The following is a 27,941-nucleotide window of genomic DNA, read 5'->3' as shown; positions in this document are numbered from 1 at the left end:
AGAAAGTTCTTCTTCTGGAGCAATCTTTAAATAAATATCTCCTGAAATGCTTTATGGATAAAAAAAATTTTAATCAATTAATTAATAAATTATATTTGTGCATCCCTTTACAGAGCACTTGAAATCAGCGAGATAAAGCATTGACGTTCAAATAGCTTGTGGATGGGGTTAACGATGACGTACCGACGCATTGCCTGCCGTCACCGTGCCTTCTTTTTTGAAGACCGGAGGCAACTTGGCCAGCTGCTGTTCAGTGATGTCAGGACGTGCGTGCTCATCTTTCGTCATCGTTTCAACGCCCTTACGAACCTTCACCTCCACAGGTACCATCTCAGCTTCAAACCGCCCTTCCTCCTGGGCTAAGAAACCATAACACAGCAGAAGGGTATTTGCAATGACCGTCATCACCAAAATAATTTTATCGACGGGAAGTAAAACCGTCATGTGTTAATTAAAATCAATATCAGAATAAAGTTAGAATGTTCTCCCTTGTACTTATGAACGCAACAAATTTACACTACCTGGCTTGGGAGTGCCATACGTCTTTGGCATATCAGAGTGAACATCCTAAACGACAACACATTCCATGCACTTACTCATCCACAACTTATTTAAATGTCCCCATCCTCTTGTGTGGTCGGAAGTGGGGGAGTTCTGGCTCGTCAAGTCTTTTTGCAAAAACGCCAGGCCGTTCGATTGATTTGTGTGGGAATTGGAATTTGTTTGGGGGTGTGGGGTTGTTCGGGGGGGAGGGGAGGGAGGAGAGGGAGGGGAAGGAGAAACAGGGAGGGGAAGAGGAAGAGGAAGGGGAAGAAGGACGGAGGGGAGAGGAGGTTCTGGTTTGTAGAGAAGCAGAACAATTTTTTTAAATTTAAATAAGCATATAGATTACAAAGCAATATGATGAAAAGGGAGTAATAGGGGAGGAATGGTGGGGGGCTTAGACGCATTACAGAAGGGAGGGGTCACGTTTGATCTGATTAAATGCAGCAGGAGACTTCATTGTGAGGCCGATTTATGTTTATTTTTCATGTTTATTTTAAATTGTGATATATGTTTGTTTTTGTCTGCTGCCCACCTTCCTCTACATTTTCTCTAAGTCCAGGACCTGTACCAACTTTTCCCAAAGTTGGACCTGTACCAATCTTTGCCCTTTGACATGTTCAACCGAAAAGTGATCAGTTCTTCTTTGTATTACAGTCCATCAGTCTGCCACTTATGGTCACAATCTCTTGAGTGGTTGATAAGTTATTGCAGCAACACAGTTTTTCGATAAAAGGGCACGCGACTTTGGGCCTTTAAACGTTTGAACCCAAAATTTAATCAGTTCATCTTCAAATTACAGTCCATAGTTATACCAGGTTTGGTCAAAATCCCTTTAGCGGTTCACAAGTTGTCACAGTAACTAAAATCTGCTACTTTCAGCTATAGGTCACATGACCTTTGACCCTTTGAACCCAAAATCGAAGTAGTTCATCTTTTCATCATAATTCACCTTTATACCAAGTTTGGTTTAAAAAATCCATTCAGTGGTTCACAAGTTATCGCTGGAGCAAAAATTGATCACCGACGGAATGACGGATAAACCGAAAACAATAGGCCTCGGCAGCCGAGACATTAAAACAAGAAAACCTTTCCCAATGTGACCAAAAGTTATTTCCCGAAACCAGTTGCAGCTCATTTCAAGCTCATGTCTAAATTCCTGTCACTCGTTTAGTCGTTCGCGTAGTTTCTGTCAATTTTGGCAAATTATAAACTCGGCTATCTTCAAAATATCAAAATACAAGTCTGAAACAACGGAGAAACCCACATTTAGGTTAAGTTGAAATATTAACAGAGGCGGATGTTTCTCTATTAACATCAGCACAGTCGGGGCGCACACACATGACAATTTTACCTGCACTTCCACGACACGGCTACTGACATTGTTCAAGATGGAGATGCGTGCAAAACAGTAGGGTATACATGATAAAGGTAGCACCAAGTATTAATGATCAGCTGTTTGGAAGCTTTGCAATAAAACCAAAAGATCTTTCAGGTTTAATGACACCCGCTGGTCTTCTATGTGACCACCGAGCTCAGGCTGATAAGAAATACTGACGTCACGAGTATGGACAGCTGTTATGTACCGGCTTTCCAGCGGTGTTGAGTCTGCATTGCATACTGGTCAGCATCTTGACGCGTCACTCCGTACTTCTCTGCGATGTTCTCGGCCGTGACACCCATCGGCGTTTTGATATGCAAGTCTGTCAAGCCGGTCCACAGCGTGTCCTCCATCTGTTCATCCCACGACAATTACTCAAATATAGTGCTCGAGCAAGTTTAAAGGAGTCGGACAGACCGACAGACACACACATCCAATTATATATGTACAGTACGGTAGCGTGATTACTTAGTGCAATTATTTTGACAAAGGCCTACCTGTGATGGTACACAAAAATGGTGGAAAATTGATCGCACGTAGACCATTTCCAAGGTTGCAGCTGAAGACCAATTCATTTAATCTCCCATTCAATTACACGATCCTTTTCACTCTCCCGAACCCTTTTCAATTGGATTGGCAGGTTACCTTGTGCCTCTAGTTGTTTTGGCTGGAAATCGAGTTGCTGTCGTTATAGAGAAAATATCAGGTTACAAAATGTGATGTTATGGAATAAGTAACCCTTTAGCAGGAGGAACATGAAGGTGGCTGTCCTGTCTTCTAGCACTCACTTGTGGGCATTACAAACAATGGTAACTTTCGAAAAGATCGTTGACGTGCCGGTCGTTGTGTGCCGGTCCCTGGTTAATCATGCCTTGAACACACCAGGTAAAGAGATGGATAGTGGCGACATTCAGGTAAACATGATTGCTAATGCCAACATGACAAACACGCCCAATGACCGACTATTAAGGGGGTAAAACCACGCCCCTTTTCCTCTTGGGAACCTGTTCAAATCGGCAACTGAAGGACACCTGTTCCTCTCTGCCCTTCATCCTGTGATGACCCCCGACTCTACCGAGAGAAAAATAAGGAAAATCCTTCCTCCCTTCTTCCCATCTCCAATGTCCAGCTTCTCCAGAAAACCCGGGACACTACCTATACCTGCCCCAACCAATATATATATATATATATATATATATGAGCCTCTCGTGCCTTTGTACAATCTCCCTTACTCCTGCACACCTGACATCCTCGTTCCTCTTCCCTTCCCTTGTCCTCTACAGCAATCTTTCATATTCCTTTCTCTTTACAAATCACCAATCATCGATGCACCATCAAGCCGTCATCCTCTTTTGACATGTACTCTCATCTCTGAAATGAAATGTGTGCAATCAGAAGAAAAAAACATTAACATGCCACCGGACTATCCATTTGGGAAGGCAATGATAACCAAACTGGTTTTGCCTTTATCTATCTATAATTCCAGTAATCTCTGTCTGTACGTTTGTTTGTCTGTGACCGCTGTTTCTCGACAACCACGGGTCCGATATACTTTTAACTTGCCAGGTATATTGCTGGGGACCCGAGGATGTGCCTTTTCAAGGTTTCATATTAATCGGACAATTACTTACCGAGCTATGTCCAAAAAACGATTCAACCAATCAGAGAGCAGCGAACTATCGCGTGTGCCGAACGTGGCGGGCACACTCTGCCTCGGATGGCACATTTGAGAGCGTATTCATTTATTTCACGTTTGCAAACTATGTTGGCGTTAAACTATGTTTTAACACTAATAAAAACGAATTTGCGATTCATTCGCTTTCCTGCGCGTTTGTGCACGCGATGGCGATTTCTTTACCAAACTCCGGAAGCCGTTCGCTTTGGACCAAACCATTGCATGTAAATAGAGGGGGGGGATTGTCACTGTACTCACAAGCCGTTCGCTTTGGACCAAACCATTTCATGTAAATAGAGGGGGGGGATATAATTTTAGATATAGATATAGTACGGGCAATGCCCTAGTTTAAACAATTTGTGATTCAAATTCCATGTTTCAATAAGTTAGAGCCCATCGCTTTACAGTCTGGAGTCTCGACCATAGTAAATATTACATACTAGCACGGACCCACAGATCATAAAATGGGACTTCAAGTCATGAACTTCCATAACCGTCTACACTCCCCCTCCCAAACCCCAAGTTATCAACCTCCCCCTCCCAACCTTAAGGTTCCAATCCATTCCCCATTCCAAGCCCTCAAACCACCCACCACCACATCCACCAAACACAGAAAATGTGATCGAAACAGCAACGGCATGACTCCTACCTGTCACCTGTCCAACTCACAATCCCATGAGTTATGCGGAAACCTCATGAAATTTCAACTCTCAAGTGACCATGAGCAGCTTTATTGTGTCAATACATGACCCTAAACTAATTATGGTAGGTAGCTCGCTTATTTACGTCGAGTCTATTTGTGTCGTTTCGATAGAACGTAGTCAACACATTATGGGCCAACGGTTGATTAAAGTTGTGCTCGTCATTGTGGTTGTGTGGCTCAGATAAATTCCAATTGCACTTACCCAGAGGTCGACACCAGAGGCCTGAATCCTAAGGACTGAAGCATGAGGCTGAAACTTACTGTGGTTTTCACAAGGCCTGTGAGGCATATCGGCTCCAACCTTTCGATAGCCGATGATCCTTTAAAGTTTTAAACAGTCGCTTTGATCATTTGCCACTAAAGGGGAAACTTATAGGGAGGGCATGGCGATTGTGAATATGACAGCTCTAAAGACGTCTTTCACTTCGCATAGCACCAACATGGTGGCCATATGGTTTTTCAGGGGACAATTGTGGGTGGATTCATGCCTGCTGTCCAACCAATGGGTGAAAAGGAAGGGCAAACACAGACTGACTGACGAACAAGCGTATTATTATATATAGATGAGTAATTGCATCATTTTAGGTCTCACTCCGTCACAACAGACCTTATGACATCACAAACTCTCTCTCAAGAGAATTCAGCCCAATTAATTAATAACATTATTCAAACAGCACACAAACCTTGAGGTCAGTTCCAAACTTCGTTCCGAAGCGAATGTTTCGTACGGCATATGGAGCTTGGGTCATGCTTTCTGATCCAGCGCACAAAACTACACTTCCCTCCCCCAGGCAGATTTCCTGCGGAAAGAGCGATTAGTTTTTTAACAACTTCAGATTATTTGTCAAAGGGTACAAAAAAGATTGTACGGAAAAAAAATAACACTCAGTAAGACTACAATAAGGCAAGATAAAATGTGTGGGTGGTTGTATGGGAGACGGAGCTATATAAAGATCAAAGTGTGTGATTACCGGTGCTGATGAAAATAAGCAGGGAATTGATTACCTGCGAACCAGTAACAATAGCTTGAAAACCAGAACCACAAAGGCGGTTGACCGTTAAGGCTGGCACCGGAACAGGGATTCCAGCACGCAGGCCCACATGCCGAGCTATGTACGCTGCATCGGAAGAACTCTGCAGATTCAAGAGAGAGAGAAGGCAACGACAGGCCAAGCTAGTCGATCAAAATAATCCCATGAGAATGATGCGTCCATGTTACAGCTTTAGGTTAAGTTGTTACACCCAGAACTTCACCGCATACCTCAAAAAATGCCAGGCTGTACACTTTGGCCACATACCCAGAAATGCCCCAAAATATATTGAAAGGAAAATTCTATATTTTGTACAACATGATGAAGGGTAAAAAAAATAGACCTGCATACCCCCATAGACCTGCCAGCCCCCATAGACCTGTCTACCCCCATAGACCTGCCAGCCCCCATAGACCTGCCCACCCCTATAGAGCTGCTAGCCCCCATAGACCTGCCAGCCCCCGTAGACCTGCCTACCCCTGTAGACCTGCCTACCCCTATAGAGCTGCCAGCCCCCATAGACCTGCCTACCCCTGTAGACCTGCCTACCCCTATAGAGCTGCCAGCCCCCATAGACCTGCCTACCCCTGTAGACCTGCCTACCCCTATAGAGCTGCCAGCCCCCATAGACCTGCCTACCCCTATAGAGCTGCCAGCCCCCATAGACCTGCCTACCCCTATAGAGCTGCCAGCCCCCATAGACCTGCCTACCCCTATAGACCTGCCTACCCCTATAGACCTGCCTACCCCTATAGAGCTGCCAGCCCCCATAGACCTGCCTACCCCTATAGACCTGCCAACCACATCTGATTATTCCATTGATGGCAACATGCTGACGAGTTAAGGAAGTCAAAACTCCCAGATATGAAGGTGGCTTTGTATGATACAGCCAAGTTGCTTGGTAGGTAAGGCAGGATCCCAGAAAGGATGATCTGAGAAAAGAACCTGGGCATTGTTGCTCATTTGGGCCTATCAGTGCTGGACACAGTTTTCTCTGTCTTCTCGAGTGTGAAAGATACAAAATCAAAGCAGGCAGTGAGTAGGTGGGAAAAGAGCGTGGTGGATTTGGTACATGGGATTTGGAGGTGAACGCTGAGTTGAGACATACCATACTGTCCAGCAGAGTTTGAGGTGAGGCCTTTTGATGAGTGAGGGGATGGAAGGGGAGCATACACCTAAAACTAACTTGACAGGACATCACCAGGATTTTAATGGACACTTGCTGAAGTGTTCAGACTTGAGATTAGCAAGATTGTTGTTTTAGCTTGTTGAAGGAAGGGGGACACACTTGTTGTGACACATCCCGTGTGACCTAAAGGTACCCTAAGTCTGGTTAGCCTTCCAATACAGGACTTTTGAAATGACGTAATCTGCCCAGAAATCCCTGGGGTCATCAGGGTAGCCGAACATGTATCGTGTGTGCGCGGGATAAGGACTGTAACCTGCAGACAGCAGCTTTGTCGCTCTTCACCAATCCAGAATTTATGAGATAGGCCTACTGGGATGACAAACAGAACAGGTCTTTTGATCCTGGCAAATCGCACAGCCTCACCCTGCCGCTCCGGAAGCACCGTCAAATTAACTCCCCTTATCTATTTCTATGGTCAGCCACTGGAAGAGGTTCGGCCTCTTTAACTCCGAGATGACACCATCAGTCATGCTGGCGTCTCCTGGGCTGACTACATAGTAAAGGTGGACTCCAAAGCCAGCCCACAGGCTGAACATCCTCCATTATTCCATGAAAAATCTGAACTTGTCAAAGCCTACAAGGCCTTTGTACTTGGCTTCATGGAGTACTGCTCTCCCCTCTGGGTTGGCACCTGAACTCTTTAGAATCTGAAGATTTAAAAAAAAAAAAAATCTTCCACAATGATGTAAAACCATAAATCTTGTTAGTCTCACATCACAAACAGGTCGGTGACCTCTCTGCTGTTTTATTAAGCACGTCTCCTCTGGTCTTGCTCCTTACTCTCTCTCTCAACCCTCTCCACCTCCTCCAGGACACACTCATTCTTCAGTAACCTCTCCTGGCTAAAACAACAAAATCCAGGCTTACTGCCAACCTCCACCATTTTGTTCCTCTTTTCTACTATTTGTGGAACCACCTGCCTCTGGTCTTTCCTCTGGTCTGGTCTGGTCAGGTCTGGTCTGGTCTTTGTTTCTCTGGTCTGGTCTGGTCTGGTTCTGGTCCAGTCTTCCCTCTGAGGCTTCAGGTTAGTGGTACACCACCACCTTACAACATCTCCCATCCTTACCTGCAATATTTTCTACCCTGATCAACCCAACTCTCTCACCTGCAGGTTTCATCCCTTCTTCATTCTCAAATTGCTGTTTTACTTCGACCTGCTGCCCCACTGATAGTACATTGCCTTTTTACCCTCTGTCACCTTGCTCTTCCATGAAATGAGTGAGATGTGTATTTAAAAAATTAAAACTAAAATTGTGAAAGCACAACTGGCACAAGTCGTTTACCGTTTCGGTAACTTTTCTGACATTTCTCACTTAAAACCCACAAAGTGTGGTCACAAGGCCACATTGAGACGGTCTGCATCTCCCCTGAAAATATACATCATGTAAGCATTTCACCTTGCAGCCCACAGGTGATGCTTCAACGCGTTGCTTAGGCCCTGAGGGTACCTGCATTTTTGGTCGATACAGCTACAATCAAACACCACCGTGAACTTCATTGCTCATCTACCCATGATTCCACCATCACATCACACATTGTCTTGACTCAAATCACATGTAATGATGAAAAATTGCCAAACATGCACATTGTATGGGTAAAGACGGTTGCTATGGTTTAATCTTCTCAGACAATACAAAAAATCTCTGTTACATTAATCTCTGACACCCTTTCACACCCTCTCTCTGTTCTCTTCACCCTCTCTTTTGCTCAAAGTCATCTGCCATCTGCTTAGAAATCAGACAACATTATCGCTTCACAAAAAAGTGCAAAAACAGATCCTTGCAACTACAGACCAATCAGCCTGGTCCCAATTATCAGCGAAGTCATTGAATCCATCATTTCTTCGGATATCAAATCCTTCCTCTTCTCCAATGGCTTGATCTCTGATCATCAATTTGGTTTCAGACCAGGTCATTCTACTCTGGGCATGCTGCTTCTGCTGTCTCAACAATGGATGGAGGTCCTCGATGGCAAACAGGAAATCAGAGCTGTCTCCCTTGACATATCTCATGCCTTCGATACGGTCTGGCACCCCGCTCTGCCCACCAAGCTCTCCTCCGATGCTATCCATGGAAATCTCCACGCATGGCTTGCGGACTTCCTCTCTGGTCGTAGTCAACGTGTGGCCCTGAATGGGTTTCTCTCATCTCCCCTTCCTGTTCAGGCTGGAGTTCCCCAAGGCAGTGTTTTGGGCCCTGTGCTTTTTCTGGTATTCAATAATGATCTCTCCGACTCTCTGGAAAATCCTCTCTATCTCTTTGCTGATGACTCCACTCTCTGCCGCTCCATTCCTCATCCCTCAGATTGGCAGTCTACAGCCTCCTCACTCTCTGCAGACCTGGACAAAATCACAGACTGGTCAAACAAGTGGAACATGTCTTTCAATCCTGACAAATCTCACAATCTTACTACGTCTCTCCGAAAAGACCGACTGGACAACCCTCCCATCTAATTTCTCAACAATCCTCTCCAAGAAGTTCTGTCACTCCAGCTTTTGGGTCTCACTATCTGCCAAGATCTTTCCTGGGAAAACCACATTTCCAAGCTGGCCTCCAAAGCCAGTCGCCGACTGGGCATCCTCCGTCGTGCAAATTCCTTCATTGGCACACCTGAGCTCCTCACCACATACAAGGCTTTCATCCGCAGCTCAATGGAATACTGTTCCCCCATCTGGGCTGGTGCTCCTGCCTCACACCTAGCTCGTCTTCACGCTGTTGAAACCAAAGCGTTCAGAATCATTGGAATCTCCCGCGATGAAGCCGATTCTGAGGGCCATTCACTCACTCACCGCAGGCAGGTTTGGTGGTCTTTCTGTCTTCTACCAACTCCTATCTGGCCTAGCTCCCCCAGCTCTATCTGTGATCTGTCCCCCAAATATTCCTACAGGTCGCACAAGATCTGCCAGCAACCCTCTTATGGTTAAACTGCCAAAATCAAGACTCTCTGCTCACCTTCACTCTTTCATTCCTCTTTACTCCCACCTCTGGAACAAACTCCCTTACTCTCTTCAATCCCACTCCTCCCTCCAGGTCCTTAAAATAGCTGTTCACCACCATCTCTTATCTTCCCCCATCCAAGACCTTGATATTTTCTACCCCCGTTAATTCACCCCAGATCAGTGTCCATGTGTTTTATACCTTTCCCACGCCCCCCCCTCCCCCTTCCCATGCCTCCTCCCCCCCAAGCCCTCCCCCTCCCACAGATCTCCCGATGTCCCAGTTCTCTGCTGTTGTGCTTGTGTGCTTCCCTCTTTCTCTCCCCATCTTGTCTCCCGCTCCCTGTATTGTATGTTTTGCGTGTCGGTTTTTTTGTGTGTGTGATTAATGTTCGCTCTTTCAGGAGCCTTGATCTTGTATACAAAAAAACAACAAAAAAACAACAGCAACATTATTTGAGTTTCTGTTCAAAGCTTGTATTACAACTTGCACTTTGTATCCCATTGGCAAAAGGCACGACAGCATAATTATTATCAATTTGATCCTTTTTCTGTACCTGCATCACATTTCCCACGACAACAGAGTCCACAATCTCAGACTTGATTCCTCCAGCTTTGAGTGCAGCACAGGAAGCGAGGACCGCAAGATCTGTAGCAGTGTGATCTTTCAACATCCCACCAAATGCGCCAAATGGAGTCCGCTTGCCAGCAACCACAAACACTCCTGTGCGAGCAACAACAGTTCCGTTTACAAAAACCCGCACAGCAGAAAGGAACATCATCTCGGTCATCAGTTACACGAGGATATCATCATAAATCCATCGCCGATTCACCAGACAAATTACTCGGTAAGGACATCTTACACAACCAATCATCATTTTACCCGATACAAATGGTGACGCGAAGCAATAATAATAAATTAATCAAAAGATTAATGCTGTAATTAAAATATAGATCACATTCTAACAGTAGATTGAATAAATTAACATTCAAAGAACAAAAGAGAGATCACCTTGGCTGCAATTCAAAGAACAGTGGCCTGCAAAAGTATTCACCCCCATACCAATAATGCCACGCTTAGATGAATTACAAATTATGTAAAAACAATTTTTCAAAATGAACTTATTTATTCATAACGATCAAACAAAACACTGATATAGTTGAAGGAGGTCACATGTCAGGAATACCTGCAAAAAAACATGTACAAATCAGAATTCACTGGTTGTTAAAGTATTCAAGCCACTTCGGCCAGTACTTCGTGGAAGCACCTTTTCCAGTAATGACTAATATGAGTCTTTTTGGGTGGAATAGGTCTCTACCAGCTTCGCATAGTAAGATGGTGAAATATTCGCTCATTCTTCACATGAAAATTGCTCTAGTTCTGCCAAGTTTGATGAGGATTGGTGATGGACTGCAATCGTCAAGCCTCACCATAAATGTTTAATTGGGTTAAAGTCAGGACTTTGATTGGGCCACTTAAGAACATTAATTTTCTTCTTATTCAGCCACTTGTGCAGCTTTAGATTCGTGCTTCGGATCATTGTCCTGCTGAGATGTGAATGTCCGACCCATTTTCAGATTCGTAGCTGACTCAAGCAGGTTTTCATGAAGGATTATTTTGTAGTTTGCGTTGTCCATTGCCCCATCTATCCTGACAAGCTTGCCAATCCCTGCTGATGAAAAGCAGCCCCATAACATGATGCTGCCACTATCATGGTTTACAGTAGTCATTATGTTGTCTGGGTAATGTGCGGTGTTAGGTTTGTGCCAGACATATTGAATTTGGACCAAAAAGTTCAAGTTTTGTCTCGTCTGACCACAAAACCTTTCTCCATATACCTGCAGTAGAATTAGGATGCTTTTTCGCAAACTCCCTAAGAGCTTTTAAATGCGTCTTTATCAGTAACGATTTCTTTCTTGCCACCTGCTCATCAATACAAGGCCAGCTTTGTGAAGGGAAAGGAATATTGTTGATTGACGAACACTGACTCCCATCTCAGACATAGAGCCTTGTAGAACTTTCAAAGACATTGTTGGATTTACAGTGACATCCCAAACCAGTTTCCTGCTTGCCCGGCTGATGAGTTTGGATGGGCGATCTGATCAGGGTAGAGTCCGGGTGGTATGATACGTCTTCCAATTCTTAATGATGAATTTCACCGTAATCAAATGGATGAATGACTTTGAAATCTTCTTATAGCCCTCTCCTGAATGGTGCTTCTCCACCACTTTTTGTCCGACTTCTTTGGAAAGCTCCTTGGTCTTCATGTTTGTCTTGTTGGTTGACCAATTGAGTCGCACCTTAAAACTCCTTAGATAAGTGGAGGAGATTAATTTTTAAGTTAACAAACGTATTACATGCAGGTGAAATCTATTACACTTATTTTGTAACTTTTCAAAGAAATAATTTGCTCCTCAGGTGATTTAGGGTTAAAATTAGACAAAGGGTTTGAATACTTGGGCAACTGAGAATCACCCGATTTTCTCTGTTAATTTTACTTATTCACATTTTACCTGCATTTTTTAGTTTTATTGCTTTGGCGTAGTTTGTGAAGACTTCATATTTTAAGTTTGATCTTAAAGCATCACAAAATAAGCTCAAGTGGCATCAAAAGGTGAAAACTTTGGAGGGGGGAGAATACTTTAGCAGGCCACTGGATGCTCACTCATTGATGAATGTCCGACCAAATAGTACAGAGGTAGCACACTTACCTTTGAGCTGTCTAGTCTGGGTTTAAATCCCAACGTGACCATAAACTGCCAGATTGGTGCTTCATGCGTAAGACATTGCATCACAAAGTCACAACCTCTGTATGTACGTTATAAGAACATGGTAAAGTTTGTGGATGATAGAAACACAAGTTGGTTGTTTTTTGAGGAAACTTTTGCACGACACAAGAAGTGTGGAGTTACACTTTATGAATGATAATTGTTATAAACATTCCATTACAGTCGCCAGACTCGGCCCAGTTGCCTGGTCCGAATCCCGACAAAGTAGTCATGCCGAACAGCTGGTCTCGGCGCTTCGAGTAGGGACTCGGTCCTATTTGCCACGTTGCCGTGCTCAAGTGGAATGCCCGAGCCAGTCGAGCAACATGCTAGGAATACCGTGCATCCTGTCATGTGACGCAGGTAAGTTTGGTTCTGGACGCTAACCACTGTTGAGGCTATCGGGTTCATTGGTGAGGTTATGTGGTTATTTGATGAGGTTATCCCGTTACTTGATGAAGTTATCCGGTTACTTGTGAGGTTATCCGGTTACTTGTTCAGGTTGTGCGGTCAGTTATTCAGGTTATGCGGTCGAGGTCATGTGGTTACTTATTCAGGTTATCCAGTCACTTGTTCAGATTAGCTGGTCACTTGTTCAGCTTATGCAGTTAGTTGTTGAGGTTATCCGGTCACTTGTTCAGGTTATCCAGTTACTTGTTCAGGTTGTCAGGTTACTTGTTCAGGTTATCTGGACACTTGTTCAGGTTATCCAGTTACTTGTTCAGGTTGTCAGGTTACTTGTTCAGGTTATCCGGTCACTTGTTCAGGTTATCCAGTTACTTGTTCAGGTTGTCAGGTTACTTGTTCAGGTTATCCAGTTACTTGTTCAGGTTGTCAGGTTACTTGTTCAGGTTATCCAGTTACTTGTTCAGGTTGTCAGGTTACTTGTTCAGGTTATCTGGACACTTGTTCAGGTTATCCAGTTAGTTAGGGCATTTTATAATTTTTTTGAAAAATCTGTGAAAAAATTGCTTACCAATAGCTTTCTTCACCAATGTGTTCATGTAGGTGTCTACAAACACCTCTCAATTTATTCCTTCCCAAATCCTTGGGGAAAAGTCAAAATTCAAAATGGCGTCCAAAATGGAAATTTTTTGGATAAAGTCATTGTTTGGCCAGAAATTTAATACTTAATATGGGAAAGAAACCACAAAAATATTGTTCTAGGACAATTGTGAACTCTTGCTAAGCATATTTGTATTATTATCTTGCTTTATATCCAAGATGGTGGCCAAAATGATGTCCAAAATGGCCGCTAAAATGTGAAAATTGTGGATAAAGTCATAGCTTGGCCAGAAATGTAATAATTATTATCTTGCTTCAATAATAGGTGTCTACTGAGACCTCTCAATTGATTCAGTATGGAAGGGGATGTAATAGCTGCACCTGGCCATGGCTTGAGGTGTTTCATCTGTGATGATCCTGGGACTGAGATGCAGAAGCTGTCAAAAGTCACCCAAAAAGGCCACTCACAGATGTTATAATATTCTGAGTGTGTGGACGAGGCGGCGCTGATCAGGAGACTAAATGAGGACTGGAAAAACGGAGATGACCCCAAGTTGAGATATCATTTGGATTGCAGAACCGAGTTATACAATCGTGTGAAAAGTATATCCACTGCAACTGCAACTGCTAATCGTAAGTTTTTAGATTATCATTCAGAAGAAGTAGCCACTTGCAGAGATTTCGATCCCAATCTGTTATAAGTTGTGATGTTGCAAATGAAGAAAAACTAACCAAAACTACCTTTCTACACAATCCATTCCCTAGGACAAGACGAGGAGGACCGAAGGTCAGGCAGGATGAAAAGACGACGGGTATTCTCTGGGTCAAGTACTTCAAGTGCCGGCAGCTCCAAGTCCAAAACCCCATCAGTACACCTTGTCTACCGTGATGTTTGTATACTCTAACGAAGGCATCAACGTTGGAGCATTGGCCAGATACCCTGGTAAGTTGCCTGTCAGCCTGTCACAAGCAGGGTCATGCAGAAGTTAAAATGAATGTCTTGAGAATTCATATTTCTTTTTTATTTTTCTTGCTCCTTCCTGTACTACTCGAAGTCGAATCATCTAATCATGAACCTAATCCTAGATATGTGACTATTTTAAAACATACCTATCTTCCAGACAGAGCCCGGAAGTTGTATCGTGCACCTGACAATCGCTACATGAACTGACTGAAAAGGAGCTTCATGGAGACAGCAGTGAGCCGAGGAGATGCCTGGGGAAATGAGGTCGCCGGTCGCCTGTCTGGGATTGTAGATTTGGTAGCAGAAGAGGCACTGTATCATCTTCGGTGCAGGACCCTGTTCGAGCACCCAGTTGAAAACTCGAAGATATTGACTATCGAATAAATGAATGACCCCTTTGGATCTCTGACTGATTTTTTAATTAGACTAGAAGTCCATGACTCCATGGATAATATTCTTGGGGCAAATTTTTTTTTTTAAAAGTCAATCATTTCAATTAAAAATTAAATATTATTTCCTCAGGTCGGACGGCCTCTTGACGAAGAGAAACAATTGCTGTTTGAGAACTTGTGCAAATGGATGGATGAAGAAGTGGAACACGGTGTGACAACTCTCGCAGAGATCCACATGAAGATGGTAGAGCTTGACCCAACCGAGGACAAAAGTCTGGCATACGGCCGGCGATATCTGAAAACAAAGCTTCAGTAAGAGTACAATGAGTCTCTCTACTTCACGTCGGAAGAGAAAAGAGCGGACATTGTGTGCCTGAAAGACACGACAAATGCAATCCTTCGAGACTACCGTCAACAGATCACCACCCCCTTGCACACTGTTGATGATGCTGAATTCAAAGAGCTCACGATTACAACTGCCATCAACCTAATCTGTGGAGACTTGGCGAGAGTTCCGCTTACCCGTAAGCAATACCCTTCAGTGGACAGCATGACCAATACAGAGAGCCAGCTCGCTCTGATTCCCAACAGCCTCCAGCAGTTACTGAAGCTGATCGTAAAAACTGATGAAAAGGTGGCAGTCTGGGGCCAGAACATGTTGAAAGCCTACCGCCCTCAGTCAGCAGTGATGCCCTCTCAACTCGGACTCACGATTCACCTTGACCACAAGTTTGGATCTAAGTGGTTGATTGAACGTTGTCATCACTTAGGATACTCCGAGTCGTATGCTGAGCTCCATCGCTATAAGCATTGTTACTTGAGTGTGAAACATGGACTTGGTAGCATGGATTGGGATACCGTGATCACAGACAAAGATGAAGCAGGAGCCGTGGAGATTGAGGAAGCAGAAATCGACGCAATCCTATCTCCAGAAGAGGAGAGTAGTGATGATGAGATGGATGAGGATCCTCAAACCTCTGCATTCTTTGTTCCAGAGGAAAAGAGAGTTCATCAATTTGTTGGTGATAATATAGACCTGAACATTGTGTCACTGAATGGGAACACAGCATTCCATGCTATGGGCATGATCAAGGCAACTTGTCCGGCTCCGGCGACAAGACAAAATGAGCTTCTCGCAATGATCCCAAGAAGAAAGATAACCTTTGAGGAGAAAGCAGCAACTCTCAAAGCAGCAGAGGTGAAAATTCTGTCCTTTGTGCCAAAAAAGAAAGTAGGATTGGCAGACTTTCAGTTTGTTCCGGTAGCAGATCTCCACCAAGACCCTCCAGCTTTGCTACCAGGGGACATCGCTTGGGCGGCAGGATGGACTATCAAGAATCACAACCCCGTGTTTGAACATCACAACTGGAATGGTTTCATGAAATCAATACACCTACCTGAATGCAAGGAGAAGTCCCTCATTGAGTTTCTTCCAATCATCGAGGGTGACCCGAACAACTACAGCACAATCTACACTACTCTAATGGAGTGCCTACGCAGCAGTCAGTCTCCTGCTGTCATCACGTTCGACCTGCCAATATGGTTGAAAGCAACTCAGATAGTCCTCCAGTCTGAGTTGCCCATCATCACAAGATTAGGCGGGTTTCACCTCCTGAAAAGCTTCCTGGGGTCCATCGGGGCAATCATGGCAGACTCGGGACTGCAAGAGCTGATACAGCTGGTTTACCCAGGCAGCAGCACTGCAGAACACATCCTCTCAGGTGGTGCTTATGCCAAGTCCATCCGGTTTCACCTTCTTGCATCTGTGGGAATTACCAAGTTCGTGCTGAGAGATGTTGTGTTCAGTGAGCAGGAGTTCAAAGACATGGAGGACTTCATCAAGAATGCAAAAGATGAGAAAAACAGGTAATTGCAATCTCCCCAATCTGTAAATCTCCAACTATCTCTGAATACTCAAATTGCCGTGCCAAATGAAATTTCTCATATTATGTAATTAATATCAATTTCATACTTTTATTTTTCAACAGGTACAACGTACGCAGCAAGGATAGTCACTGTGTTCAAGGAGAGGATGGAGGAGAGTTTGAAGACCTTGGCTGAGGGAGGAAGGACACCTGCACTCTGGGTCTGGTACCACGGCAGAATCGACCTCATCAAGGTGTTCATCAGGTGTGAGCGTATCCCGGATCACACAGGTCACCTCAGCTGCATCATTGCAATGCTGAACACCTTCGCAGCAGCGGGCCACCATCAGTATGCGAAGGGAGCAAGGTTGTACGTACAGCTGATGCAGCAGCGACAGGACAGTCCGGCGTTCCAGGAAACTTTAACCAAATTCACCGTGTATGGCAACCATGCAGTCAGGTTCTCAGACCATGAGTGGTCAGGCACATGGACCGACATCACGATAGAAACCACACTCATGTGTGATGCCAAGTCCTCAGGCGGTCTAAACAGAGGACGTTTCCAGAATGAATCTGCTTATAAGTCTTGGGTTGAGACGCTAAACCACTTCTCGTTCATTCACCAGGAGCTGGAAGGAGGTATGAACACACGTGGAGTACCTGTCCACACAGACGTCACAAGAGCCCAGATGAAGAAAGACGATGATGCCGTCAACGCCATTGTTGGATGGTTGGAGGAGGTTAACCCCTTCGATGCAACACGGGACTCGAAGACCCTGGTATCCTTCTCCACAGGGTTCAGTAGCACTCCCGAGGACCCAGTCAATGCTGATCAGGCAGAGGAGGTTGGCAGAGCCATGCAGGCCAAGATGGATGGAAAAACCTTTTTGGATACAATGGAAACTAAGCACAAGGTCAAATCATTAGAGAGCTTCAGAAGTGGACCCAAAGTCAATGGGAAGAAGCTGGTTATTGACTCACTCAAGCTCTTCAACCGCCTCATCATCATCAGTGAGCGTGAAGTCAAGACCAAACAAGCCCTGCGATTTGAGTTGACGCCAACACCGATGTCTCTATTTGATAAAGACCAGAAGTTGCGAAAGCCAGACAAGGCTGCCCTAGCAAGGGTCCTGAAAACATTTGTGGAACCCGTTGAACAACACCCCTGCACGAGCCTGGTGATTGATGGTGGGTGGCTCCTGCACAACGTCAGATGGGAGGCTAAGCTCACCTGGAAGGACATCGCTGAGAGCTACCTCTGGTTTGTGAAGTCCACGGGGAGCCATTGCCTCAGGATCACTGTGGTCTTTGACGGATACGGCAGCTCCACCAAGGACCATGATCACCTGAGACGAACAAAGAACGCATGCTGCGACATTCTGATTCGCCCAGACATCAAAAGCCTCGTTCCAAGAGAAAAGTTCCTTGACAACAAGAGCAACAAGACCCAGCTCATTCGGCTACTTGCTGAGACATTCGGTAGAAATGGGATCAGTGTACAGGAATGCCCCGATGATGCAGACACCTCTATCGTCCGGGCAGCTCTAGATGAAGCAAGAGAGTCCCCTGTTGAGGTGAGGGCTGAGGACACCGACATCATGGTTTTGCTGATTCATCATGCTGCAGACCACCCGATCTTCCTCACAACAGCCAAAGACATCTTACGATGTCGGAAAGATCCGGGAGGCCCTCCCAGAGAGATATCGGAAGTATCTGATCTTCTTGCACAGCTTCTCCGGCTGCGATACAGTGTCCGCGATTTCTGGGTTTAGCAAATCAACTTTGCTAACCAAGCTCTGCAAGACTGACAAAGCAGAGAGGGCCATGGACGTGTTTCTGGACATCCGAGCCAAGAAAGATGACATCATCAAAGCCGGCTGTGAACTATTCAAGCTCATGTTCCGCGGGAACCCATCCAAAGACTTGGGGGACTTGAGATTTGACATCTTCAGCAAGCGGGCCGCTGCTGGGAGCATCAAACCTGAGAAACTGCCCCCGACAACAGAAGCTGCAGCACAGCACTCTCTCCGGGCTTATCTCCAGACTAGAGATTGGCTGCTGCTGCAAAATCCATCATTGGATGTCCTGGACTACGGATGGAAACTCGGTGACCAAGGTTATGCGCCGGTCCCTACAACAGACCCTATCGCACCGGACTATCTTCTGAAGTTTGTCTGCTGCAACTGTGAGGGGGAATGTAGCACACTCAGGTGCTTCTGTAAAAAGCAAGGAGTCAAGTGTATTTCTGCTTGCGGCAACTGTCATGGTAACTCTTGCCAGAACATCAACCAGCCAGATGACGAGAGGAGTGTGGGATATGCTGGGGATTAGGATGAGTAGGGTGAACTAGAGAACTGACTAACCGAGGTTTCAATTGAGATACATTTCTATTTCTATATAAAGGTTTGACTTTATCCACAATTTTCACATTTTAGCGGCCATTTTGGACATCATTTTGGCCACCATCTTGGATATAAAGCAAGATAATAATACAAATATGCCTAGCAAGAGTTCACAATTGTCCTAGAACAATATTTTTGTGGTTTCTTCCTCATATTAAGTATTACATTTCTGGCCAAACTATGACTTTATCTACAATTTTTCCATTTTGGACGCCATTTTGAATTTTGACTTTTCCCCAAGGATTTGAGAAGGAATAAATTCAGAGGTGTTTGTAGACACCTACATACATGAACACATTGGTGAAGAAAGCTATTGGTAAGCAATTTTTTCACAGATTTTTCAAAAAAATTATAAAATGCCCTAACTGAGTTACTTCTTCAGGTTGTCAGGTTAGTTGTTCAGGTTATCTGGACACTTGTTCAGATTGTCTGGTTACTTGTTCAGACTGTCTGGTTACTTGGTCAGGTTATCCAGTTACTTGGTCAGGTTATCCAGTTACTTGGTCAGGTTATCCAGTTACTTGGTCAGGTTATCCAGTTACTTGGTCAGGTTATCCAGTTACTTGGTCAGGTTATCCAGTTACTTGGTCAGGTTATCCAGTTACTTGGTCAGGTTATCCAGTTACTTGGTCAGGTTATCCAGTTACTTGGTCAGGTTATCCAGTTACTTGGTCAGGTTATCCAGTTACTTGGTCAGGTTATCAGGTTAGTTGTTCAGGTTATCTGGACACTTGTTCAGATTGTCTGGTTACTTGTTCAGGTTATCCAGTTACTTGGTCAGGTTATCCAGTTACTTGGTCAGGTTATCAGGTTAGTTGTTCAGGTTATCTGGACACTTGTTCAGGTTGTCAGGTTACTTGTTCAGGTTATCCAGTTACTTGTTCAGGTTATCCAGTTACTTGTTCAGGTTATCAGGTTAGTTGTTCAGGTTATCTGGACACTTGTTCAGATTGTCTGGTTACTTGTTCAGACTGTCTGGTTACTTGGCCAGGTTATCCAGTTACTTGGTCAGGTTATCCAGTTACTTGGTCAGGTTATCCAGTTACTTGGTCAGGTTATCCAGTTACTTGGTCAGGTTATCCAGTTACTTGGTCAGGTTATCCAGTTACTTGGTCAGGTTATCCAGTTACTTGGTCAGGTTATCCAGTTACTTGGTCAGGTTATCCAGTTACTTGTTCAGGTTATCCAGTTACTTGTTCAGGTTATCAGGTTAGTTGTTCAGGTTATCTGGACACTTGTTCAGATTGTCTGGTTACTTGTTCAGACTGTCTGGTTACTTGGCCAGGTTATCCAGTTACTTGGTCAGGTTATCCAGTTACTTGGTCAGGTTATCCAGTTACTTGGTCAGGTTATCCAGTTACTTGTTCAGGTTATCCAGTTACTTGTTCAGGTTATCAGGTTAGTTGTTCAGGTTATCTGGACACTTGTTCAGATTGTCAGGTTACTTGTTCAGGTTATCCAGTTACTTGGTCAGGTTATCCCGTTACTTGGTCAGGTTATGTGGTAAACTTGTTCAAGTTCTCCGGTTACTTGTTCAGGTTATCCAATATTACTTACCTCGGAGAAGCGCCATGTCTCGCACAATTAGCTGCAACTTTGCTCTCTGTACAAACAAAACTCCGCTGCGCAACCGTCAAACGTCAATGCAAAATATGTACACAGCAGGCGCGTCCACGACCTTTCACCACAATGAACGACTCATTAATCCTTCCTCCCTTGTTCGGAAGTCGTTCTTATTCCAGGTAGCCTAAACGTTCGTTTTTTTTTTTTAATGTTCCCTTTGGGATTTAAGCTTTTTAATCCAAACGAATGTGTCGTTGAGGTTCGGGAGCACGCATCCAAGAAAACGAAGCATGAATCAATCATTCATTTATTCATTCCTCAGATGTGGAGGAGGTTTAATAGGAGTCACGTGACGGCGCGCATGACAAGTTCTTTCTGAATGTGTTAACTGTAAACGTTTCCATCTTGGAAATGGCAATGCAAAGGTTTTGTTCGAAAGAGGAAAGTGATTTATCACTTCCCCATATATTATATTATTATTTTATCGTAGGGACGGATGTGATTACGAGGGTTTGAAATGAAAGGTAGTCCTGGACACAAAATAAAAATTAGTGAAGAAGAGTTCTTCAAAAGGTACCAGAACATCATTTCAAAAGGTCTCCCTGGAAAGGTAGTGGTAGTACAGGAGGTAATCTGTTTAAATTGGGATTAGATAGATACCTGGATACATTGGAGATAGAGGGGGACAGTACAGGTACAGGGATATTGGCAGGACGAGCAGGTAGCTTGTTGTGGTGTAGCGCAGGCATGACGGGACAAATGGCCTCGTCCTGCTCCACAATCCTGTGTGCAGCACATCACATATTCATATTGTGACTTGGATATTTTTTTTTCGAAAATGTTTTCTTATTTGGAGCGGAGAATAATTTCATCTTCAAGTTATTAAAACAAAATGATTGTAAAGAAAAATCGAAGCTGGTTCATGTTGTCGATCTCGCGAGATTTCCCAAGCGGGTAATTGCGATTTGCAGTCTCGCGAGATTGCCCATGCTGGTCATGGCGGTTTGCAGTTTCGCGAGATTGCCCATGCTGGTAATTGCGGTTTGCAGTCTCGCGAGATTTCCCAAGCGGGTAATTGCGGTTTGCAGTCTCGCGAGATTTCCCAAGCTGGTAATTGCTGTTTGCAGTCTCGCGAGATTGCCCATGCTGGTAATGGCGGTTTGCAGTCTCGCGAGATTTCCCAAGCGGGTAATTGCGGTTTGCAGTCTCGCGAGATTTCCCAAGCTGGTAATTGCTGTTTGCAGTCTCGCGAGATTGCCCATGCTGGTAATGGCGGTTTGCAGTCTCGCGAGATTGCCCATGCTGGTAAGTGTTATGATGTTTGCAGTCTCGCGAGATTTACTACACTGGTAATGGCGGTTGTGATGTTTGCAGTATTGCGCCGTAAGCTCTTAGATTTGGCAGGAATCAGTTTAAATGAGCTTGACTGTTTTCCTTATATGATCGGTCTCCACATCAAGAGAACTGAAGTGATTACACAAAGATAGTTCAGCGATAAGCTGGGCGTTCGCATTTAATTAATTTAATGGTTTAACATGTAAAACTGGTAGGCCTAACTCAACGCTCATGTGAGCGTTTCAATTTTAGATAGTAATTAAATGGCAAGATATTTTCGAAATAAGGTTAACGTCTTTAGTTTAACGACATGCTACCTCCCAGCCGCCATGTCCCTGTGTCGTGGTCCGGGATGACACGACCACTGCGTAAGCGGAGGATCGTCCGGTGATGATCTGCATTGGATACGTCTGAGACCACGACCCTCCCTGCACTCAAGCTGCACCAATCTTACCGATGGCTGTGCATTTGTTTAAATAACACATTCCCTTTTTTACCTACCTATTAATTTGCGCTTCTTCCTCGTAGGTAGACACGAGACGGCACCTTCGGCTTAACGTCCTTCCGTGCGACAACGCACAGGTGCACTGATGCCTCAGCCTCACCCTGCTACACACCAGGGTGGTAGTTTATAGCTATGCCGAGACCCCGAACCCACGTCAGACGGCTCATAGAACAAGAGGCTGAGGGCACACAACTTGTCTAGGGTAACCTGCCAGCCTCTCATGATACGCTATTGCTTATTTGAAGCCCAGGAGGGAAGAGTGGGATTGAACAGGTCGATGAAGAAGAGGCACAGTAGTGATTTGTGAGCCTGGATTGTGGGAGTTGCTGGAAGGATACACATCACCTGGGGATGAAATATCAGATGTAGTAACACCTGAGGAAAGTTGATAGTTAATCTTAGTAACATCACAAGAGTCTGTGTAATGGTTACTTAGACCTTATAGTCAGGGATCCAGTCACCAAAACTTGAGAGAACCTGCCATGGCATGCTATACTTTTTGTTTGTGTTTTTTAAAATTAATTTGGAGATTAAGGTCCGCTGAATGAGAGGTCTGCTCTGCCGGAAACCTTACGAAAAAAATTTGTGACCATTTTTGGATATGCAGCCTTTATTTTTTGACCGAAAAATGTGACGTCTTTTTTCTTAAAATCCTCAGTGGGTTGTGTAGGCTGTCAATAAATGCATCCCAGATACACAGAACACATGTGTTGACATCAAGTTGAGAAATACACTTACAAAACCTTTCCAAATGATTTAGAATCATTTTTGTGCAAAAGCACCCCTGATTTTTTTGCATTTTTTCATTATTTTCATCCTGCTAAAACAAATTGTGGCCAACGGACCCAGATGTGGTTGAACAGTCAGTTCAGTACTGCATGGATGTGTCAAGAAAACTGCCAATAGTTCACCGTCATCACATGCGACCAAGCAATCTATGAAGTGGTTCTGGGTCTGCAAAAGAAGAACCTCCAGAAGTATGCCAAGCTTATCTTGCGCATGGGTGGATTCCATATTGCTCAAAATTTCCTGGGAGCAATCGGGCATTTGATGCAGGCCACTGGAATCGAAGACATCATGGTAGAAGCTGATGTCTGTCTCCGTGGAACAGCAAACAAGATCATCAGTGGAAAAGACTACTACGCAATGCTGCGTGCCCACACTATGGTGCATGCAGCCATGTTCGCCCTACACTGGGAAGCATTTGCCAGATGGTTGATCATTGAAGAGAAGGACCTGGAGTGCATGTCTGTGCTTGCCATCAATGTCCAGCTACTCCTAGATGCCCTGTCAGAAAAGGATATAGAGAAGGCATCTTCTACATGTGCTGATGCAACCGACCAACTGAAAAAGCTGTCACGTTTGATGGCTGAGTTTGATGAAGTATGTACGTCACCTACCACAAAGCTATGGCTAATGTAACATGGACATGGTGATGATTCTGAAACGGTTCATCCATGCTGAGCGTGCAGGCCTGTGGGAGGAACACCTGGCTGAAGTAGAAAAGATGTTACCATACCTTGTAGCTGCTGGCCACTACAAGTATGTATCCTGCCTGCCCCACTACCTAGAAGCAATGAGAAGCCTACCTACACTGGCTCCGAACATCCATAGGGAATTCAAGGATGGGCAGTTCACTGTACGTCAAACAGAAGGTCGATTCAATGGTGTCTGGACAGACATGGCACTCGAGAAAACCTTCAACCGTGATACCAAGACAAAACTCTTCACTGGCATCAGTCAGCAGCCATGGAGAAATACTTGCGAGCTCTTCCAGTTCTGACAGCAGTGTCAGAGCAGACAAAGGCTATGGCACACCTGGATATGGATGACACCAAACACCATGAGGACTCCAACAGCCAAAGCACAATGGAGGCTGAAAGTTTTAGGAAAATAACAGATGTCATCAACAACCAGATGATCAATCCATTCACATGTGAAAACAGGAGCTGATGAACCTCTCAACAGGCCACAAAGCTGCATCTGCAGACTTGGTGAGCGCCCGTGTAAAAGGACTGGAGGCACTGGCTGCAGCAAGAAAAACAGACAGTGAGAAAATAGCCCCAATAAAACTTGCCACATTTGCAGCAAAGCCAAAAAAGTCACTGTCCATGGCACTCAAAGCCAAGAAGGTCTATGAGGAAGAGTGCAGTTGTCCGAAACCTGTACTTTGTGCAGGACTTGGATGAAGACAAGAAGGTGGAGGTCTACAGTCATGAATGGACAAGTTGCCCAGCCTCCCTGTTTGAGCCAGATCCATCCCTTGACCAAGGATATGCCATGCGTAAAGGGAACAAGGCCGACCACTTGGCTGCAATCAAGACATCCCTTGGCAGCTCATGCAGGGAAGTGGACAGACTGCCACCGTCCGACAAGCCTGTTGTAATGGTAATAGATGCCATGGCATTCATTCAGTGTCACCAAGATCTTGGGAGCAGCACCTTCCATGAACTGCAAGTAAAGTACCTGAAGCAGCTCCTCTGTAGTATCCCAGACAACTGTGACTGCGTCCACTTTGTTGGTGATCGATATGATGTCTCCCCAGCTGAAAGTCTGAAAGGTGGGGAACGAGAGAAGAGAATGAAGACCTGCCCCAGCAAGATGGAGTACAAGCCACACGATACTCGCCATACCCGAATGGAAAGGCTTCGTTCACAATCCACTGAATAAAACAAACCTGTTGAACTACATGGGAGAAGCGTGGGCAGCTCAGAACAAGTCACTTCCTGCAAGATGCACACTTATTCTTGGTGGAATCTTCCGTGATCCTGGTCGCACTGTCCTGTTGTCAGCAGATTGTCAGGTTGAGCTTCCAGAACTGTCCTGTGAGAAGCATACAACAACACAACATGCATTTTAAAGGCCATTTTCTCTGCTAGAGCGGGGGTTAGCCTTGCGGTCCCCATGACAATCTTCTCCATTTTGCCCTATTTTCTGCATCTCTCCTTGTTAACCCCCTTGCCCGCATTTCTTCTTCCACCATCTTTAGCCAAGTCTTTTTCAGTCTTCCCTGTCTTCTACATTCATTTCCATCACTCTTCTCAACCAGTCACTTTCATCCTTCCTCAACACACGACCAAACCATCTCAACCTGTTCCTCTTCACAGCATCCATCACAGGCTCTATTCCCATCATCTTTCGCAATTCATCATTTGTCTTCCTCTCTCTCAACGATACTCCGCACATACGTCGAACCATTCGCATTTCCACCCTTTCCAACCTTCGTTGCTGCTCTACGTTCATTACCCATGTCTCGCTCCCATAAATCATAACACTTCTCACACATGCAGCATACACCTTTCCCTTCAGCTTCAACGACACTCCCCTCATCATCAGCACGCCACTCAATTCCCGAAACTTCTTCCATGCACATCTCACTCGAGCAACCGTTGCCGAGTCTGATCCACCTTCTCCATTCAGCATGTCTCCGAGGTAGCAAAAAGCATGAGGTGAGAGCCTGTGAGAAGCATGAGGAGGCAGATACCAGGATGTTTGCCCACATTGCATACTCAGTACAACATCTGCACCACAAACGGGCTGTGGTGGTGGCTACTGACAGACGTGATCATGATGTGCATATACTACATCACACACCTGGATGGCCTGCAGGAGCTGTGGGTGAATATGGATATCTACCTACCTGCTCATGCAATCGCCGAAGCCCTGGCAGTGAAGTATGATGTTGAAGCTGCAGATCTTGCATCCATGCTCCTCAGCACCTACATACTGACTGGATGTGATAGTGAGCTATCTCTACAAAAGAGGAAAAAGGCACGCCTACAAAACTGCCGTTGATCACCTGGCAGACCTTCTGCCCCTGTGCAGATACGGTGACCCTGAAGAAAGCCTGGATGTTCAGGAAGATGTTGCGACAGCAGCTAGGCGATACATGGTGTCACTGTATGAGAGGAGTGACTTCGGTGGTAATCTGGATGCACTGCGAGCCCATCTCTTTGGTAACATCAAAGGAGACATGCATTGCCTTCCACCTACCGGAGATGTCTTCCAGTTACACCTTCGCCGAGCCCTGCATCAGTTGGCTGTATGCAAGCGAGCACACATGTTTCAGCCAACCTACCCTGCTGCCACTGACTTTGGCAGAGAGCTTGTCAATGGTAAGTTGGTGGCAACCATGATGCTGAAGGAGGCAAAACCTGCAGCATTCAAACGCACCAAATACTGTCACTGCAAGAAAAGCATGTGTGCCCGAGGATGCTCCTGTGCGAGAGCCAATGTGAAGCGTGTCATCGCATGTCTCTGCACCGGGGACCCCAACACATGTTCAAGGATTGAACTCACATTCGAAGACAGTGACATGCATTACACATTATAAGTTATTTTGTTCAGTGCAATGTTAATTTCATGTGATATTACAGACGTTGTTGCCAGTAATTTTTTATTTTGTCATGTTCAATTATTTTGTTCAGTTAAATTTTAATTTCATTTTTTCTACATACTGGTCACTAATCTATCCAAATTCAGCTGCGTAACGATCATTGTTTTGTTGGCTTGTCATCCTGTGTACATTTTGTTTAAAAATAATCATTTTGCTGTTTTGTATTTCTTGTGTTACAAGTATTTTCTTTGGGGGCACAGGGTTCTGTTGGAATTAAAAAGATGCCTTGGCCAGGATGTTAAAAAAAATATAAAAAAATAAAAAACCACCTTTAGAGGCCATTTTTCCCCGCAAGCGGGGGTTGGCCTTTTTCGGGAACCGTGGTTGTTGTTGTTTTTCGGTCCCCTTTTTGAAGCAATGTTTTACGGCCGGATGCCCTTCCTGACGCCAACCCTTTTTGCCGCCTTTAACGACAAGCAGGGAATTACCAGTGAACTGGTACTCAATTTGCCGACCTCGGAAGGATGACAGGCTGGGTCAACCCCCCTGGCGTTAATTCAGCGATTGACCGGGATTCGAACCTAGGATCCTAGGATCCTAAGCCGGCACCCTAGCCGCTAGCCCAACACCAGGGACTCCAGGGCCAACACCAGGGCCAGGATGTTAAATAAAGGACATAAACTACCATGATGCTAAATATGCGGTATGTCTCTCGGATGTTTGAGCATAAGGGTAATAAAATCACCACAGATCCATTGATTTTGGTTTGATTTTCAGAATGTTTACTGTGGAATGACTATAATGTTTGGTGAAAAGAATGACACATTGGCTGATGTCATAACTCAGGGCATAGTTGATTACTAATGAAGTAAAGATGAAAAATAATGAAAAAATGCAAAAAAATCAGGGGCGCTTTTGCATAAAAATGATTCTAAATCATTTGGAAAGGTTTTGTAAGTGTATTTCTCAACTTGATGTTGTCAACACATGTGTTCTGTGTATCTGGGATGCATTTATTGACAGCCTACACAACCCACTGAGGATTTTAAGAAAAAAAACATCTTTCACATTTTTCGGTCAAAAAATAAACGCTGCATATACAAAAATGGCCACAAATTCTTTTCTTAAGGTTTCCGGCAGAGCAGACCTCTCATTCAGCGGACCTTAATGTCCAAATTAATAGAAAAAATACAAACAAAAACTATAGCATGCCATGTCAGGTCCAACCCATTTTATTGAGCTTTTGAGCTCGAGCCTGTGGATCCCTGACTAATAGAACAAGAAGAAGAGGCTGAGGGCACACAACTAATGTCGAGGGTAACCTGCCAGCCTCTCGTGATACGCTATT

At 44.7% G+C, this 27,941-nt stretch overlaps 1 protein-coding gene and 1 long non-coding RNA gene across 2 annotated transcripts in view; one reads left to right on the top strand and one right to left on the bottom strand.

Moving 5' to 3' along the window:
• The window catches only part of ACAA2 (acetyl-CoA acyltransferase 2), a 41,975-nt gene extending 21,261 nt beyond the window's left edge, over nucleotides 1-20,714 (bottom strand). The window contains exons 1-6 of the mRNA XM_068130229.2: nucleotides 20,412-20,714; nucleotides 10,015-10,181; nucleotides 5,308-5,436; nucleotides 4,986-5,102; nucleotides 2,130-2,277; nucleotides 184-359 (exon numbers count right to left, since the gene is read on the bottom strand). Coding sequence (XP_067986330.1) covers nucleotides 184-359; nucleotides 2,130-2,277; nucleotides 4,986-5,102; nucleotides 5,308-5,436; nucleotides 10,015-10,181; nucleotides 20,412-20,427 — 753 coding nt within the window. The 5' untranslated portion in view covers nucleotides 20,428-20,714. The remainder of the gene's footprint in view (nucleotides 1-183; nucleotides 360-2,129; nucleotides 2,278-4,985; nucleotides 5,103-5,307; nucleotides 5,437-10,014; nucleotides 10,182-20,411) is intronic.
• On the top strand, nucleotides 13,230-14,584 carry LOC144894234 (uncharacterized). The gene is made up of 3 exons (XR_013624909.1): nucleotides 13,230-13,864; nucleotides 13,997-14,174; nucleotides 14,353-14,584. It is a non-coding gene; the product is annotated as an uncharacterized LOC144894234 (long non-coding RNA).
• Nucleotides 20,715-27,941: the final 7,227 nt, after the last annotated feature.

Source organism: Myxine glutinosa, chromosome 11 (assembly GCF_964187855.1).
Source record: "Myxine glutinosa chromosome 11, kmMyxGlut1.1, whole genome shotgun sequence".
NCBI classification, from domain to species: domain Eukaryota; kingdom Metazoa; phylum Chordata; class Myxini; order Myxiniformes; family Myxinidae; genus Myxine; species Myxine glutinosa.
This window is presented reverse-complemented; position numbering and strand designations above follow the sequence as displayed.